We start from the raw sequence: 19,677 nt of genomic DNA, 5'->3' as shown, positions 1-19,677 counted from the left end.
ACTTGAGAGTAAGTGTGTGACTTGGGGAGCAACCCTAAGACCCTGGCTATCACACATTGTGGCAATTAGTTCCATAAATAAATTACATACTGTGTGAGAAAGTATTTTTCTTTTGTCTGTACCGAATTTACCACCAATCAATTTTATTGGGTGATGTGGGAGACCTGGAGCAAGGCCTCGGTGTTTGGTCTCTGTTCCCCGTTCCAGCACTCTCACTCCACCGGAAGTTACTGGTTGCATATTCAATAATTTATGCACCATTCTTTTTAAATAATTCATAAATTTATAAAATTACTTCAGTTTGGTACCTCAGAGAGGTGGCTGAATGCCCTTGATCTGAGACTCCGAGGCAGTGTTAGAAACTCAGATATATAAGCTAATCGCCAAATGGCACCTTAAACCTAAGTTACGGTTGCCACAATGGAATATCTAGGCACCTTTTTTGCAATTGAACTTGCCATTATTATTATTATTTATTTATTTCTATACCACTTTATATTTTAAAGAAAAAAAATCTCAAAAAGGTTTACAACACATTAAAAGATCAAATAAAACAACCCAGAATAAAACAAATGCAAGCTTCCAGGAAACTCTTCAGAACCTTCTTTAAGTGACATTTGGCTTTCCCCATGTTTATTTACCTAGTGCCCCATAGCAGAAGGACTATAGGAAGTCGGCATGGTGTTGTGCTTAGAGTGGCAGATCAGGGTTAAAATCTGAAACTCACTGGGTGACCTTGGAGTCAGTCACAACCTCTTAATCTGCCTCACAAGGTCATTGTAGAGATTAATTGAGGAGGATGAACTCCTTGGAGGAAAAGGTGAGATGTAAATGCAATAAATAAGTAATTCTTCTGACCGGCTTAAGGAAGCTGGAGGGGCCAGCCAGATGGAGCGGTTATTTGCCAACATCCACATGGTCCCAAATGGACCAGCACCTGGTGCCTGGCTAATTTCTGATGTTGCCAGAGGGTGGTTTAGCTCGTCCTGAGATTGTCTGCAAGTGTGCACCTTTATTTTGCTCCAAACAAGTGAATGGTTCCAATTTACAGATGTGTAAAGCCCGCCAGTGTTGGGGATGCTAGAATCCTCCTGGTGTTCCTAGGTGTCTCTGCACAAATCCAGCACCTAGGAGAGCTCATTACAATATAGAGGCTCCCTTTGTGGCTGTGCTGAATGTTTCGCTCGTTATCAAGACTGGGTAATTTGTCAAAATCAAGACACGTTCTTAGATAATTTTCTGGTTCTTTAATCCTCTCCTTTAGAGGATTGGTGTTCCTCACAGGATGCAGGGCAGGTCATTTTTTATGTGGCCCAGAAGCCAATTGCTACATGAAATGTGCGAGAAGCGGGATTGATGCTTTTATTGCTCTTGCTGAGTGGGAGTCTCTTCTGTTGACAGGTTTCTTCAACTGAGGTTAAGTGACATGGCCGCTGAGAGCCTGTGGTATATTGGAGAACTGCATATTAGACATTCCCTTTGTAATGTAAAGAGTGAGCAGCATATTGCTTAATTAAATGTGATCTTCAGGCCTGCAGGGAAGAGGCTATGCTAATTCAAGCTACTTTTTAGAACAGACATCCTAATTTTACAGAGATTCCCAGGGAATACCACAGTTTTTGATTACCAGATTATTATTATTATTTGCCCATATTTAGATGGGGCAAAACAGTAGTTACATCAGCTTTACAGGTTAGAGGTAGAAGACCGTGAATTCCTATTTTAATTTTAACCACCCTGCTGTAATTATTCCCCGTTTTCCTACTTAAAAAAAAAAAAAATCCATTCCATTTCTTACCCTTCCGTCTTGTAAACTTGACAGTGTTCTGGCTTTTAGCAGGACCTGTGCAAATCTAAGTGTGAATGCCATTGGCCGTGCCACCAATTGAAAAGGAGAAATGCTGTTCTCACTGTACGTACAGCTTGACAAGTAAAAGATTTTTGTCAATTCCAATTAGCAGCTGCATAATTGAATGAATTGGCGCAATGCAGGAAGCTTTGGAAAAATAGAGCAATGGAATTTTTACTCTTCCCAACAGACAGCAAAGGCAAAGGTTTGCATTACAGCTGTGTGTGTGAAAATAATTCCACCCTGTATTCTGAAATACAAATATGCAAAAGCTTCCCAAAGAACTTTAATAAGGAAAAACCAATAGATTGACAGGACTATCATTCAAATTTAGCATTCCAATATATATAGCAAATAAGCTTATTTATCACTAAAAAGAATCTCTTGTGAATATGTCTCCTTTCAGCTGAATGAAAGTAATTTTCAGTATATTTGCCATCTCTCAGTTTGACAAGCAGTTTATCAGGAGCAGGTACTCAGTTGGTTTTCAATATTTGGAAACAAGTGTTTTTGCTGTGGTTATTAGCAAAGAGTTCTGTTTTGGTTCTTTGTACCAAGTCTCTGGTATTAGAATGAAGAGGCAGGATTTTGAAATGTGTGAGACTTTGGATTTGCATTTTATCCACATTGGAGAAATTTGCAGGTGTAAAATGATGTATTCTTCCCAACAATTAAATTTTCCCTCTTTGGGAAATAGAGAGGTCTTGCTAACATTGCCAAGTCATGCAGGATATTTTTTACACAACTGGAACTGAATCCTGAGTTCCATTGGCTTTTATCACAGGAGTACTGCAGTGCAGCAAAAAAAGCTGTGGTCAGAAACTATACCACTGTACTAGGATGTGCACAAGAAAACTTGTAACATGGGGTTATGCAAATATTTGCAAGTCTAGGCTCTGATCCTTATCTACACCATAACATTAACAGAAATTGTAAATGTTGTTAATGCTGTAAGGTCTGATTATATTGTTAAGTTAGCCCAGTTTTGTTGAAATTGATTTCAGTCTATTTGTACAGTTTACTTTTGTGACTCGGAGTCTTTAAGCGTAATTGAATTTCCTTATCACTATCTGTAGCTTGCGAAATGAAACAAAATCTATATGAGGAAATAAGGATTTTTATCAGTTTCAGCAGCTATTAGAGGCAGTAATCCTATTTCTGGATTTTTAATTTATTTTGGGGGCGAGAGGGTATCTTCTATTTCATCCTTGTGTCCTTCAGTAAAAAAAAATTGTATTTAAAGCTTTGTTTTTCAAACGCCCGACTTATTTTAATTCGTCTTTGAAAGCAGTTCTTTTATTCTGTCTTAATTGTTTTCCCATTCTTCAAATGTTCAGGAAGATAAAGCTTACAATGCAGTCCTACATATGCCTACTCAGCATGGTATGTAGGATTGCAGCCATAATTTCAAATTTGATATTTTTAGTGAAAAGCGTTTGCAGTTGGAGCCTCGTTACCCCATATAATCAACATCACCAAAACCACAAATCCAACTTACTTCTTTGAGTCTCTAATGGGCTTTGTCTATTGCTGGTGTCCTCCTGTTATAAATACAGTGGTAACTCGGGTTACAGACGCTTCAGGTTACAGACTCCACTAACCCAGAAATAGTACCTCAGGTTAAGAACTTTGCTTCAGGATGAGAACAGAAATGGCGGCGGCAGCAGGAAGCCCCATTAGCTAAAGTGGTGCTTCAGGTTAAGAACTGTTTCAGGTTAAGAACGGACCTCCAGAACGAATTAAGTTCTTAACCCGAGGTGCCACTGTACCAGTTCCTGACAACAGATTGTTCCTGTCCATCTTAACTTCTGGTTATCATCAGGTTTCTTGGTAGATTCACAAGGTATTTACCCGGTAAATAAATCCTTTATTTGCACAGTGCTGACTTCAATAACAGCGCAATAACTCCCTTTATCCAGAGCTGCTGGTCACTGGCGACAGCCTCTTGTTACTCTTTCCTACCCATTGCACCCCTTCACCAACCACTGAATAGCTCCATCAGTTAGAGTGTGGTGCTGATAATGCCAAGGTTGCAGGTCCGATCCCCATATGGGACTGCTGTGTATTCTTTCAGGGGGTTGGATGAGATGATCCTCAGGGTCCCTTCCATCTGTACAGTTCTTTGATTCTGTTTGGGACAGGTTGGTCTGACTGAGGAACCGAGACAGAATCATCTGCTTTAGAGCCCTACAGTAGCAGCCCGTGTGATGGGGCACAGCTGCCTTCTGAACAGGGCTGTCCCTGCTGCTTGCCTGGGTGTGAATGTTCAGGTGGCGGGAGCACTGGCTTGGTTCTGCTAGTGCAACTGCACAGTCCCAATGTTGCTGCTCCATCTGGGTGATCTGCAGTGATCAGGAGTGCAGCTCAGCCTCACCATGGGGGCTGATCCTAGGACCTACAGTTGTACCTCGGGTTAAGAACTTAATTCGTTCCGGAGGTCCGTTCTTAACCTGAAACTGTTCTTAACCTGAGACACCACTTTAGCTAATGGGGCCTCCTGCTGCCGCCGCGCCACCGGAGCACGATTTCTGTTCTCATCCTGAAGCAAAGTTCTTAACCCAAGGTACTATTTCTGGGTTAGCGGAGTCTGTAACCTGAAGCATCTGTAACCCGAGGTACCACTTTATTATTATTATTATTATTATTATTATTTATTTATTCATTTCATTTCTATATTGCGTTATATTTTTAAGAAAAAAATCTCAAAGCGGGTTACAACACATTAAAACATCAAAGGAACCAAGCTGCAATAAAACAAAGTCAAATATAAAGTATACAGTCAAGGCAGCATAATTAACAGTAAAAACAAAAACATTATCTTAAAGATTTCAAAATAAAACATTACAAAGGATGTCAACTATAGAATATGTATCTTTTACTGTACATACAAAGTTAACAAACAAAAAAATCTTAAACTTTTTGTTTTAAAAAACCAACTTTTATTTATGCAGTTTTAGCAGCTTTTATACACACATTGTACAGTATCCATCACTCCTCTTTTTGGAGTCTCTTTGTGGCATTCTATGGAAATCTTGACCTGCCGCATATTCTAATATTTCACCCATTATCATCTCAAGTCTTCCTTTTTTGATGTTATCTGCTGCTCATAGGTTAACTTGTACTTATAAGTTAAATCATATATTGTACATTCTAAGATAATTTCCAAAACACCTCCACTCCTCTTTAACTTGTCCTTATTCCTTAGTTTTCATGGTCATGGTTACTAATTCTGTGTATTCGATCAATTTGTTTGGCCAAGTTTCCTTCGTGGGTATCTCTTCTTTTTTCCATTTTTCCGTATATACTATTCTAGCTGCAGCAGTCGCACACAGAAAGACATGGAGTGCCTTTTTTGGAATGTCATCGCTTATCATCCCTATGAAAAAGGCTCTGGTCTTTTGGGAAATGTGAGTTTTATGATCATTTCCCAATACACTCTAGCATGTTTACATGACCACCACAAATCAGCTTTAATATTAAATATCAGTATCAATCTTTATTTTGGTCACAGACCAGTGTAAGATAAAAGCATACGGATAAACTGAACACATCAGACTTAAAGCAGGTAAGGGGTAAAAACTAATCATCTTAAACATTTCAAAAGGAAACATTGCTAAATAAAGTCAAATATAAAATGCAAATAATTTAAAACGGCATAATTACCAAGAGAATAAAATACTATCATAAGCATAGAACCATCTGCTGCTGTTGCTGCCAGTCCTGCCAATGGTGGTTCATGGTGGCCGGTGGCTATAGAAGCTCAGGCTTGGTGGCCTGGGTCTGCGCTAAGAATCAACCAATATATATTGGTTGCGTATTGATATTGGCTCCAATGTGTCGCCTGACCTCCACTAAGCAGAAAGCAATAATACCGTCTACAGTGCTTTTTTTTTTTCCTAGTAAAAGAGGTGCAGGAACTCCCACCTTTTGGAACGGACAACCCAAAGTTGTTGAGCCTTTGTGTTTTTAGACAGTCTTTTTTCTTATAAAAGCAAGCCTTTGTCCACGTATGAATTTTCTGAAAGGCAGGACTTCTGCAGGATTTTTTTTGCATTAGTAGCTGCTATCAGGAATTGGTCTGCTCCAAGAGAGTGAAGGTGACATGGGTTGTTTTCCACAACACAGCATCTTGCTCCCAATGTGCTTCAGTTGTTGTGAGATCGGTGAGTGCTGCCTCCCGTGGCTAGGTCAATGCAGCAGGGAATACTGCAGCGTTCTTGGGCAGATACGGAGAACTCCACAAATATGAAACATTTATTAACCTGGCCAATTATAATAGATTGAAACGTACGGAGAACTCTCCCTACTTCAAAAAGCACAGAAGCTTCCGAGATGCATTAAAATACAGAGCATGAGTACATAGTCTGCCTGCTTTCTCAATTCTGCTGTATTTCTGTCCTCCTTTTTATATAGACATTTCAGCTTCCTGTCTCGAGCAGCTTCAGAATGGCTGGTATCGTTTAGCTTGTTTACTGCTAAGGCTGTCATTCCTTTTAGCTTCTGTTCTACATGCTATTTTTAAAGCTATTGTTTGTTTGTAATGGAAAAATTCAAAGTGATGTATACCTTGTCTCTGAAAGAAGGGGCATGGAAGTCTTAAAGCTGTTTTGTTTTCCTCCTGCTGCATAATAGAGATGTCTAGTGTAGCTCTCAGTCTAGTAGATCCAGAAGAAATTCTAGGATCAGCTATTTTGTGTATGTGGAAGGTCCATAAGCACAGGATTGGATCATAGGGCCATCTAACACAGCATTCTCTTTCCTGCAGAGGCCAATTGGATGCCTCTGTGGGGCACGAAAAACCAACAACTCTCCCATCTTGTTGTTCGCCTCTCCCACCTGCAGTAATTGGTATTTACTGCCACCTTTTGCTTCATCCGCCCAACACTGTCCATTGGGCTTGTGCAACCCAGACTTGCCCTGCTAATATGCACTATGCTGGTGAACCATCCCTTAACGTTGTCATCATCTAGTGTCACTTTCATGGCTAAATTTCCTCTATGTACATGCCAGGTCTGCTGCTAGGAGTCTTCAGTCTGCAGACAGCAGAAGTTATGTTCCATGCTGCACCTTCTGCAGAGAGGGACTTGGATTTCTAACTCAAAAGCTACCACATCTTGCTGCAAGTGTTCTGTAACCATGTAAGACAGGGGTCAGCAAAGTTTTTGTGGCTTGGGCCGGTTCACGGTCGCGCAGATGCTGCAGCGGAAGAATGCGTGCACACATGCATGCGCAAATGCTCTTTCCGGTGCAGAGGAGGCGTGCACAGCTTCACAAAAGGCATTCCCCGCTCTGCTCTGCACCAGTTTAGTGCAGCGCACGGGAGCCGACCAAGCGAGCGGCGAGGTCCCCAAGCGGGCGGTGGGGGTCCATGGGCTGGTTAAACGACCCCCATGGGCTGCTTGTGGCCTGTGGGCCTTAGGTTGCTGACCCCTGATGTAAGAGATCTCTAAGCTGCCTGTTATATTAGCCGGGGCAAGTATATGAAAGAAGGGTCATTCTGGCAGGAGCAGACTTTGGTAATCTTTCCGTAATATGGTGCTCTGTACAAAGCCAAAATTTGACACCTCTTCAACTATGGATCTTCTCAAATTTGCACCCCCTTGGCTGGGCCCCTCCACTCAGGGGAACCTTCCTCCCTCCCCCTCCCCATCACCCAAAATCCGGTGTTGATTCTGGACTCTTTATTTCTTTGGCTGAAATGTTATGCTTTCATTATTTCAATTGAAACCTTAGTTAATAATCCTGTGCTCTTAACTGGAGGAGATTCTCTGTAATCTTGTCTCATCCCATGTTAACGCCTTTTGTCTTTTTGGCCTAGTCACTGCAAAAGTATGTGTTTAACTTGAGGTGGATGGGATAGTCAGAGATTGGAAGTTGGCAGCATTTCGTTGACCATCTCTTCCTGATTCTGAAATGCTCTTCCCCAGAGAAGCTTACCTGCTGCCAAGAATGATGTATTTTTAGTGCCACATTAAATTGACTTTAGATTCTTTGGGTCTGTTAGTTTTTATGCTTTATTTATATTCAGTTTCTTGCTGGACTGCTGGGGTGTGTGTGTGTGTGTGTGTGTGTGTGTGTTTTAACAGGATCTTTGGAGAGTTTTAAATATTGTTTCTATAGGTTTCACTAAGTCTTTGGGCGGAAGAGCAGGGGAAGGGAACAGTGAGATGCACTGCTGTTCTAACCCAAGAGGCCTGAGGTAGCCAACATGGAATCTTTCAGGTGTTGTTGGATTCCAACTCCCATCAGCCCCAGCCAGCATGGCCGGTGGTCAGGGATGATGGGAATTGTAGTCCAACAACATCTGGAGGGCACTATGTTGCAACAGTTGGTAGCTTTTGCATCATATGTGTCTTTTAGGGTGAATGGGGAGCTGTTTTCTTCCCAGGTTTACTAATCTGCCCCAGGTATTTGAATAAACTGCAAGGTGCTTCGTTTTTTTAGAGATGGAGACAGCTTGTCAAATGTGCGTGGAGAAGTGCAAAGAAGAGAAATGGATGTTTGATTCAGAGGCAAAAGCACATGTCATTTGTGGGGTAGTGACTGAGGGAGGCTGAGTTCACAAAAACATGGCACTGACCCCCTATTTAAAGGTGCCTTTGTATGCTCCCAGGAGTTTCGGGTGATCTTACAGAAAACCTGCATCTTGTCTTTTTCTGCAGAATGATTTGTAATTCAAGGCATGTGGGTAAATAGTGATTGAAATAAAAAAGAAGGTTGACCCCAGTGTCTTTAGGTAGAGCATGGGACAGAGTCAGACCTGTTTGCCCAAAGCTGTTTCAATTTTCATGGGCCAAACACAACTCCAGAATCCAAAGAGGAGGTATGTGATGCTGCTTCTCCTCCCTCTTCCAGCAAGAAGCATTCCAGCAGGAGAAGAAGGAATCTTAAACAAAAATGGGGGAGCAGATTTTGTGGGGTTAAACTTAAAACGTCCTCTTCCCCATAATCCTAGAGCCACCTTAAGAGAGGGGAAGGAAATAGACTTTGTTCTTCCCTTCCCCGAATGCTGTAAGGTAACGGTAAAGGGACCTCTGACCATTAGGTCCAGTCATGGCTGACTCTGGGGTTGCGGTGCTCATCTCGCTTTATTGGCCGAGGGAGCTGGGAGCTTCTGGATCATGTGGCCAGCATGACTAAGCCGCTTCTGGCGAAACCAGAGCAGCGCACGGAAACGCCGTTTACCTTCCCGCCGGAGTGGTGCCTATTTATCTACTTGCACTTTGATGTGCTTTCGAACTGCTAGGTTGGCAGGAGCAGGGACCGAGCAATGGGAGCTCACCCCGTTGCAGGGATTCGAACTGCCGACCTTCTGATTGGCAAGTCCTAGGCTCTGTGGTTTAGACCACAGCGGCACCCACGTCCCCCAAATGCTGTACTTTCCCACATAAGAATGAACAGCAGCTGTTCATTCTATGGGAGGAAGTACGTGGGTGCCCTTGGGTGACTTGGTCTGTTGAATAAACCTGTGCACCTTGGGCAATGAGAATCAAACTTGGACTTGTCTTCACAGCTTGCAATCAGTTTATTGGTCATGCTAGAGTGTGACAGAATATGTAGAAATGACTATTTCTCCTTTCCTGCATAGGCCAAAGTCATTATTTGTTTATTGCGTTGTTGGAAAGCCTGTCAACCCCACAAGTGATGATCAAGATTTTAGCAGTCCAGTCAGCGCACTCTCCCAAAGGGGAGAAGAATTTTGCAACCTTAATTTAGATGACTGTCTGATAACGGAGTGTTACAGCTTCCAGGCAGGAAGATTATCTTGTATTTTCCTGGAATTATTATAAATTGACTAATAAATACAGACAAGTTTCATCTGATTGCAGCGCACAGTTTAGAATGTCTGTCTGGAGGTTGTTTTCAGAACAGATTTGGACAAGAGTGTTTATGCCTTAAAGGGCACAGCATACTCTTTAACACTCCATAAATTCATGCATATTGCCAAGCAAGTCTTTCAAGGAAATAGTTATCTGGAAGTCTCTCCCCCCCCCCCCAAAAAAAAAAAGTAGCCTGAGTTATTTAGCTACTCAGAGGCAAGCCTGTTTTTCTTGTTTTTTAAACACCCTTGCCCTTTATGGCTTTCTTGAAGGTTGCATTTTGTCTTCTTGTAAAAGACTTTGAGAACTGATGAGGCTGTTTTTTGTTATCATTGGCAGTAAATGAACACTTTAGCGGGGGAAACCAGGAAGTGATCCAAAGGGCTGCTCATTCTAAGTCTACATCACAGGATCTTCAAGTTATAATCTGGCATGTTTGGGTCATGCTTTTTTTCTGTGCATATCCACATGCACCTGTATTTTATGTACGTCTTCTCTCGCTAGGTCTGCTTGAATCTGATTATGCTGGGATAATGTGGTTTTCTTTCCAATGCACAGTTGCGAGTTTGCTTTTTAAATAGGCCAGAAAGTAACACAGGGGAAAAAAGCAAACAAAAAATGGTTATAGATGTAGCATAATCTTTGTTGCATGCATGGACCCTCCCTGTAGAATAACTAGTTTCTGAAACTATTGAATCATTCTAGGTCAGGGGTCGGCAACCTGCGGCTCTGGAGCCGCATGTGGCTCTTTTACACCTTTGCCACGGCTCCTACTAGCGAGGGGAGGAAGCGCATTGTGCGCCCCGACACTCCCCACTGTGGCGGGAGCTGTACTGGCTGTGACGTCGCATGGGGGCGGTGCGTGCGTTAGTCACACACTGTCCCGACGTCACCTTCCCGCCCGCCTGCTACATTTCTCTCCCAGCCTCACCTGGAGATTCTGGGAATTAAACCTGGAACTTTTGATCTACAGTACCATGGAGGTGTGGCTCTTCCCCCATTATCAAATCTGCAACAACTAGTTTCTTGATCAGCAATTTCCTTCGTCGGCCACTTTCAGAGAGATTGGGAACGCTGGTCTGGTCTTGAATTGCCCATCCTTTAAAGCTGCCTTCTTTATTTCTAGAATGACAACTAAGAAGCCAGATGGCAGAAGCCTCATGGACCAGGTTTGGTTCAGGGATGTTGCATTGTAAAGTACTATTTCTCTAGCAGATGTGCTATTAGGAAAATACACTTTTAAGATGTACCTGGGAGATATTTTTTCTCCTGGTTGAATTAACTTGCGATAACTGCTGTTTTTTTAAAATGTCTTGGATTTTTGAGTACTCTGCATATTAAAATATAATTAGGTTTTAGTGTTTGGCGCCAAATGATTGAGATGGAGGGCAAGTAAAGCAATGTATTGTGGTATTATTCGATTTCGATTGTAGGGCAGGGTTCTGTTTTGCTACTTGTTTTGGACAACTACTTAAGGATAGGCACTTCACGAGATCTGGTAGTCAAAACCACATTTTGAATTATGCAATGCATAAAACTTTCTATGAAGTCTGATCCTTTGCAGGGGTCCTCAGAGGCAAGTCCCATTGAAGTCAGTGGGACTCCCTTCCAAATATATGTGCATGGGATTACAGCCTGGCTCTCTCTTCCTAGGGTCGTGTATTCATCCGGAAACGTCAAAGAGTCTGAGCAAGCGATTCTCAAGAAAGAAATATCAAAGCCTAGCTCCACAAAGGAACATGAAAGTGTGGACGTCAGCAATCTGCAGAATGGTGAATTATTCGCTGGACAGTGCCTAGAAAATCATGAAAGGACATCTGGTTATCAGTATTCCTTAAGCGGAGCCCTAGAAACAGAAGCTGCTGCTTCCCCTTTTATTGCAAATGAAATTCCTGGAGAAGAAGCTGCTGCTGCTGCTGTTGATGCTGAAGGCAATGCAGTTGTGTCAGGTGAGGTTAAACCGGTGGCGTTTGGATTTCCTTTTGTTACTTAAATGCCAGTGTGGGTTTGTTAACCATCTGAAACAAGGTTTGCCGTTGCTGCGCTTGCAATGTCGAGTTTAATATTCTTCGCTGTAACTTGGCTCCTGAGTAATGAGCCTTGCGTTGTTTAGACAGGACTGTAGGAATGTGTAGCCACAGCAACTCTTACACCCACCTATTGTGTAAGAGCGGAGATGCTCTAGTGCCGAGCATTTTGTGGAATTACGGAGTTTGCTTAAAGCATTGTTAGCCCACTCTTCCGTTGGAAAGGTACCCTGAGGCTCACACAAGATCAATAAAAACAACAACCAAGGCATATTGTAAGCCTGCAGGCAAGATGTAACAGTGCAGTCCTACACATGTCTCTTCAGAAGTCCTGGTGAGTTCATCTTTCCCCAAAGTGGGTTTAGGATTGCAGATCATTTCCCGGACATGAGGACCACCAGTCCATAATGCCTTTGGGCTCAAGCTCCATTTATTGACCCTCATCCATCCCACAACTGTTCAGATTAGGGCCAGGCGATATCTGGTTTTCAACATTGTGATATCACCAGCTAGACACTGAGATATACCCATATATCACCATGTCTGAAATAAGGGTGGAGCTATGTTGAGGCATTGGCTGGCATTGCAGTTTTTCCTGCATCATGATTTCTGCTGGTGCCTACTCTTGTGATTCGCTGCCCCTTGCAGAAGGCAGGGGAGAGGTGAGCCGGCAGAGTTACCAGGGGCTGCAGGAATCGAGAGAAGCATTGGCTGGCTTTGCGGTTTTCCCCACATTGTGATTTTCGCGTAGTGCACTCCCACACTGTGATTCGCAATATATTGCCAAGTCAAAAAATTATGAAACTGATATCACGATATGGGCTTCAAACTGATTTTGGACAATATATGGATATATTGCCCAGCCCTAGTCCAGATCATGGACAGCCTCCCCAGACTCAGCTGTTACATAGAAATAGGGCAGGATGGCATCAGCCCATTGATGACACTTCGCCCCCAAACAACTAATGACCACACCTGGTGGCTTTATATTGGGAACAAGTGGTACAGCATAATGCAAACACTATGGCCCTGAAACTCATGATCCCAATGCTACTCTTACTGACCGGACTGTGAATTAACATCTCCAGGGGAGGCCTTAAGGGTGTTCTGGATGCTTGGGGAAAAGTCTCAGGGTATATCCCTGTCCATGGAATAAACTCCCCTACAAAGTGCAGTAAGCGCCAGTGTTAACATTTGTCAGCAAGTGAAGACACACCTCTTTCCCCATGCATTTGGGAGGGATTGAGGTTTTAGAGATGTTCAGAGATCCTTTTTTATTACCTGTTTCCTATGTTACTGAGGCTGTATATTTTATTAATGTGAAATTCCACAGAACTTCTCTTTTAGGATATGTTTCTATTTCAGGACCTTATGGTGGAGGATGGTCTCATAACAAGTCATTTTTCTTTGTTCCAGATGATTCTAAAATAGAAACAGCATCTTGCTTAGGAAAAGACCTATTGATGCTCTGCAAGAAATCTTGGTTTTCGGATCTTACTATATGGATTGACAGAAAACAATTTCAAGTGCACAGGTACTTCAAGAGACTAGCATTTTTTTTTAAAAAAAGAAGCTTATTGCGTTTTTCGGGTGGGTGGAACAACGTTTAGAAATGTCTGTGGGTTGTATCTAATTAAGCTATATTTGGAGTCAGTGGAGTAGACCCATTGACATTAATGACTTAGGTTAGCCATGTCCATTAATATCAGTGGGGGACTACTCTGAGTAGGTTGCATTGCATACAGTCCAATATGTGTGATCTTCGATGGAGAAGAGCTAATCTAATACTAGATGAAAACTGGCATTGATTCAGCAACAGCGTGTTGAGTTTTTAAATATTCCCCTCCTGCAAGAAAAGCTTAGTTTAGCGAGCAAGAGAAAAAGAATACAGCTGTCTTGCTCCTTAAATCTCTTGGTCCTCAAAATAAATAAGCAAACTGTTACCAGAATAAATCATATTGAAAAAATTGCAGAGTGTTAATAGCTGAATTACTGTTAAGCTGCAGATCTGCCCTCAAAAGAGGTATTTCCTCATTTGGAAGGAAGATGAAAGATCTGTGATGGGGAAAATAGTGGTGTTCTGTGTTCAAAGTGGGAGAAAACCCCAGGTGCCTAAGAATTTGAGATATTCTTCCAGCCTTGTTTTGTGGATAATGAAAATGAATTGTGGATTAGCTGTTAACTGGAGGCATTTCAGAATGGTAGCATTTTTCCACATTCTGTGACAAATCGGATTAAATTGCCAGGGATCCTGGGAGAAATAAGTATGCAGTGAGCAGACACGCATTAGTAGGTAAAGGGCAAATAATTTCAACCTTTTGTAGCAGCTTTCCTAAAATAAATATTTGTATCTAGTAGAATAATGTTTACTCCCCCCACACACCCCACCCTTCCATCTCTCAGGGCCATTTTATGTGCCAGATCTTGTTACTTTGCTGCTATGCTGAATGGGAGCTGGGCCGAAAGCTCTCAAGAGCACATCACTCTTCAAGGGTAAGTTGTTTTGCAAGTCGTATGGGAGCAAAGGTAGGCAATTTAAAACCACTGCAAATGCGGAGCAGCCATGCTGCATACCAAGCAATTCAAATTAATCTGTCCTGACTCTCTTATTTGGTGGCAGTATATTTTGAGCAACAGTCCTAAATTTGGGTTAGTGGGAAACCTCTGTGAATTGAGAACCTGCATCTATCTATTTGCATCAAACCGTCAACTGGAAGAGTTAAAAATGGGAAAGTTCTGCATTGCAATTAAATTCAATGAGCAAGTAACATCCCTTCTCTGCTTTTAGCATGACTTGCTGGCCTGTTAGATGGGTAGTAAACAAATTATAAAGGGAATGTTGGAAAGACATTGCTGTGTCTTGCCTCCCTGGAACAAATTTTTTGTAGGGGAACAGTTAGGGGCAGAGGTGCCAGCTTGTGAGGGTGACAAGGTTGGGCAGCGTCACACGGGTGAGCATCATGCCTCTGACAGCACTGATATGTGTCAGCACTGATACAAAGGCTAATGGGAACCCATTTAAAACCACAATTGCGATGCTGGAATAAGGGTATCATCTCTGGGGAGAGGTTTTTCTTGTCGCCCATGTCTCTCCCAGCGCCCGGGGATGTTATTGGGGTAGGTTATGTATGGGGGCACTGTATTCCTACTAGTGCTATCGTTATGTGTGAGACCACTTGGCCAGTATATTTTTTTGATGAGAACTTGGTACAGGGTGTCTATCAATTAGTGCTTGTTGGCAGGATTGTTGCAGTCTATATGTAAATTGAGATTTTTTTTCCCTAGGGAGTGGTTACCCCACTTAAATGACACATTACAAAATTGCATATCCTGGTTTAAGGGAAGCTTTAGTTAGCCTTGAATCAGGGCTGGCAACTACTCAACCATACTTGGGAGTTGGGGCCTGGTGCACCAGCGAGGAGTGCAGATTCTTGAGGCTTTTCCCCATTTTACCTGGGAGCTGTCACTGGGCTTGTACTGGTCACTGTAGGTCTAACAGTTTAAGCAGGTTTTTGTAGCCATTTCTACAATAAGAGCAGCACACATGGCGAATAGCAAAGCAAGCTGACTGCCTTGGTTCATGGATTACTTAACACTTGACTGTGGATTAAGAATTACGGATTCATAAAACTCCAAATCTTCTTTCCTTGTCACCTTAGAAAACGCATTAACTGAGCATTCCTTGTACAGGTGCTCTTACTTTTAATTTGTGCAATATTATACAGCCTTCCCTTTGAATAAGATCCATCTCAGCATAGTGAGATTTCCCTCTGAGTAAACATGAGGTTTGCTGTGCACATCTGTGGGGATATAAAGCTGTCATTGCACTGTGATGACGAAGTGACAATAAAAACTAGCTTTCTTCTGCTCTTACATATGTTGAACATGGTTCTGTATACCTGATGGTATGATGCTGGATGCTTTTCCCCCCTCAATTGACATCCTAGAACTTTGGATTGCTTGGGAGCTTGGGGACACTTCTTGACACAGCCGAGTCAGATGCATCTTATCTGCGATAAAGCCCGTGACCGCTTTTCCTATTGTCCTGGCTGGAAGTCAGGCAGCACCTATATTTCTTGACAAGGGGGTGTCTGTTTCACCAGCTTGTCTCAGTTGTAACCAGTCTCAGTATTTCTGATTATGGACCTTAAGACCCATTGATCCAGTTCAGCAAGAATGCCAAATCATGGTTTTGTTCTATGACAGGCATGTCCAACCACAAGTTGGCTGTGATCTACCAACAAGTATCAAAAAATGGCAGTGATCTACCACCGTCTGAAGTCATTTGTTAAGTAAATAAATGGATGGATCATTATTTCACAGATACAGTAGTTATGTTTGGATATCTTTATGACAGATCCAAATAATTACTAGGTGGACAAGTAACTAAACAAGTGAGAAAAGTCAAACTGTATTTTTGTATTACCGTATTTTTCGCCCTATAGGACACACTTTTCCCCCTCCAAAAATGAAGGGGAAATCTGTGTGCGTCCTATGGGGCAAATACAGGCTTTCGCTGAAGCTTGGAGAGCGAGAGGGGTCGGTGCGCACCGACCCCTCTCGCTCTCCAGGCTTCAGGAAGCTATCAGCAAGCCTGGGGAGCCCGCGGGAGTTCCCGCGGGGCTCCCCACGCTGCGGATAGCAGCCTGCCGCCCGGCGCGCAGGATGCCCTGAAGCAGAGCGCCCCGCGCACCGGGCAGACATCGGCCAGCCCCACAAGCTCGGGGGACAGCGGGGAGGCGCAGCGCCGCCATCCCTCTGTTCCCCGACCTGGTTTTGGGGGGGGGGGGAATAAAGGGAAATTTTTTTCCTGTATTTCCCCCCCAAAAAATTAGGTGCGTCCTATGGGACGGAGCGTCCTATGGGACGAAAAGTACGATAGTTTGCACAGGTCTGAGGAGCCAGCTTCTCTCTGTCTCTCCCCTGTCAAAGGGAGCTGCACAGCTGATGTGGATCCCAATAGTGCCTGCCCACACTAAGCCCACCTCCCCTTTTCCAGCAGCATTGCGCAGACTTCTCCCCATCTCCCTCGCACCTTCCTCTGTCTCCCACCGCGTGCTGCTCAGGGTTGCATTGCTGTGGACCCTGGCGGCGGCGGCTGCATCTGAGGTTGCAGAGAAAGGCCCTGCGATGGACCAGAAACAATCCCGCGGTCCACTGAGGGCTTGCAATCGACGTGTAGTACATGGCTGTTCTATGAGAACAAGTCTGGAAGAAAGCTTGGGCTTACATGCACCCTTCTCTTATGCACACAGGGTAATTAGTGTGTCATTGTTTGCAAACTGGCCCAGTAGGCTTCTGTGCTTGCCCCACAAATGAGGATTGCAAGCCCAGATTGAATCTGGGGCCACCGTGGCAAATCTTCTTATACACTGTCCTGCCCTTTTGTAGATTTTCCTGTTGCCGTTATAAACGTTTGAGAGTACAGTGCATATGGCTTATCCTGAAATAATGAAAATGCTGTTTAAGAGACCAGCTGTCAAGGCAGCAGGGCTACTCGTTCGTGCTGTTTTTATGGCTACCTCATGCGTTCGCATGCAGCTAGACAACTGTGTTGATTTTTTGTCATTTAACCCAAAATAACTAATTTCACTTTTATTGAATGCTCCTCAAACATATTTAACGTTGCCACATGTTGCAGTATGTACAGTTGTTCCTGTTTATCACGTTGGAAGCTGTGCCCCAAAATGCAATCTTAATTCTCGGGAACACAGTGGGTTGCGTTCTGAGTTGCCCTTCATTCTCGAGAGGGCGCCTTCCACTCTCGGAAAGCATTCTAATTCAGCAGAGGTGCTGGCTGCAGGAAGCGGGTGGCGAGAGAGAGAACTTTTGCTGATTCATCATGCAGTTCTGGATGGTCCTCTGACCTTGCAGGGAAGACTTAAAAGGGCTGCAGAAGGAATTTGGTGAAAATCGCCTCTTCAGTGGTGCCACCCTCTGGGTGGCATTCTAGAATCTAGATCCATGCAACCAGCGCAGGTGTTTGTGTTCACTACGATAAAATTGTCTTTGTCCCGCTGCAATAAAATACACATTCCTCAGTACTTTTGTGTATTCTGTATATTGACCCCTGACTTACTCTGTGACCCTGACAAGCATGGTCCAGATTAGATTGACAAGGCAAAGGTAGTTGGAGAGGACACTGGGTACATCAAATGAGTTAACAGCTGTAGAAGCTACTTGGGTGTAGGGTTCTCCCACACACATCTCTCCCCCCCCCCCATAATTCCAAAATATTCCACATATGGCAACCAATAGAAGCCCCCACCAATGTGTGTATGCAAGGAGATGGGGTAGAGGGGAAATGTGAACCTATGACTCCTGGACCACTTTTTGCAGTAGTAGACCGTGGTTTGGTATGTGTTCCGAATCTTCCTGTTATGTCTGTATCTGCCTCTGATCTCTGGAGGGGCTTAGTTTTAATCTCTTATAAAAGGCATTTTAATCTGCTGAAGATTTCTTCAGAAAGCCTTAAAAATAAGTACAACCCCTGCCATTTTAGTGATGGGGAATCTCATAAAGATAATTTAATCTTTAGATCGCACAATCTTAACAGCACTTGTTCTTAAGCAGTGTTGGCACACTTGCCTGGGTGGTTAGCAAATAAGAGGCTTCAGGGTTGTAGCCAAGGACTAGATCGCTGGAGCTCTTGTAAAGCTGTTCTTTGAGAATCCAGCTTTTCACATTTTTAGCTGTTGGGGAATGTGACCCATGTATAATTTTAGATTGCATTAGTGGTATTACTTTACCTTGATGCGGTTTCGTTTTATAATATGACAGGGCTCGGTGAACCACTTAGGGTTTATAAAACGTGAACCACCTATTTTATTTCACAGATGCTGGTGTCTGTAATGATTTTTCTTTCTGTTTTGCAGCTTAAACCATGTAGAGATGACTGTCGTTTTGCATTTTATCTATGGAGGAGTTTTGGATTTCCCAAACAAAGCAGATGCTGGGTATGTGTCAGGTTTTGTTATTTTTAATTGCATACCATGCCTGTTCTGCTTCCACCATTCCACATTAAAATAGAAAGTATGTCACAAAGACTATAAACTAAAATGGCAAGAGTGCCAGAAATAATTATTATTGCACTCTAATTATGTTTGAAGTACTGCGAAAAGGGGTGTGTGTCTTATTTCTTTGGCAGCTGAGCTGGTGGGGTAGTAGTGATGAAGGGTACTCTGTGGGAAGGAGGGGAAATGTTTGGTACTTGGGTTACTGTTTATTGCTGCTCTATGAAGGGTCTGGAAAACCTGTCATTTTTATTCATCTCACTCACAAAACCCAAAATCCCACCCATGACCTTTGCCCTCTTTAAGTCCTCCTCTTCCTGGATGCTGTGTAACCCTTTTACCAAGCCTAATGACTAGTCACCACATTCAAGGTGCCATTTCTCCATTATATGAAGACGTGAAGGAATGCAGCAAACGTTGTAAAGCTAAACAGACGTGGGTCAGGTTTGTTCTTGAGTGGGAGACCATCTAGGGAAGTGGATAACATTTAGCCATCCAACCTCTGCTTAAAAACCTCCAAGGAGGAAGAGTCCATCACCTTCCAAGGGAGTCTGTTCTGCTATCAAATAGCTCTTAACCATCACAAAGGTCTTCCTGATGTTTAGTCAGAATCCCCTTCTTTGTAACTTGAATCCATTGGTTTGAGTCCAACCCCTTGGAGCAGGAGAAAACAAGCCTGCTGAATCTCAGGACCACAATTACCTCAAGGATTGCCTTTCCCTATATAAACCAACTGGGAGTCTGTGATCATCCTCTGAGGCCCTTCTTCATGTGCCTTCTCCATGAGAAGGTGGCAACACAAAAGCAGGCCTTTTCTGCAGTGGCTCCCCACTTGTGGAATGTTCTCCCCAGGGAAGTTCGCCTGGCACCTTCATTATACATCTTTAGGCACCAGGCAAAAACATTCCTCTTCAACCACGCCTTTGTTTGATATTCTGTGGCCTTTAGAATGTGCTTGGGGGGTATTG

At 43.2% G+C, this 19,677-nt stretch overlaps 1 protein-coding gene across 8 annotated transcripts in view; it reads left to right on the top strand.

Annotated features, from left to right (window-relative positions):
- BTBD8 (BTB domain containing 8) overlaps positions 1–19,677 on the top strand; it is a 41,609-nt gene that overhangs the window by 3,889 nt on the left and 18,043 nt on the right. For 6 of the 8 annotated variants that reach the window (XM_028732780.2, XM_077928470.1, XM_028732786.2 and 3 more), the window contains exons 3-6: positions 11,323–11,618; positions 13,113–13,230; positions 14,100–14,189; positions 18,572–18,652. In XM_028732780.2, the coding sequence (XP_028588613.2) occupies positions 11,323–11,618; positions 13,113–13,230; positions 14,100–14,189; positions 18,572–18,652 (585 nt within the window). Of the gene's footprint in view, positions 1–11,322; positions 11,619–13,109; positions 13,231–14,099; positions 14,190–18,571; positions 18,653–19,677 lie in introns of those variants that run through there. The other 2 variants (XM_028732785.2, XM_028732787.2) reach the window with 2 other exon arrangements.

This window comes from Podarcis muralis, chromosome 5 (genome assembly GCF_964188315.1).
Source record: "Podarcis muralis chromosome 5, rPodMur119.hap1.1, whole genome shotgun sequence".
Classification (NCBI taxonomy): Eukaryota; Metazoa; Chordata; class Lepidosauria; order Squamata; family Lacertidae; genus Podarcis; species Podarcis muralis.
The sequence above is the reverse complement of the archived record's forward strand: the minus strand, read 5'-3'. Positions and strand labels throughout refer to the sequence as shown.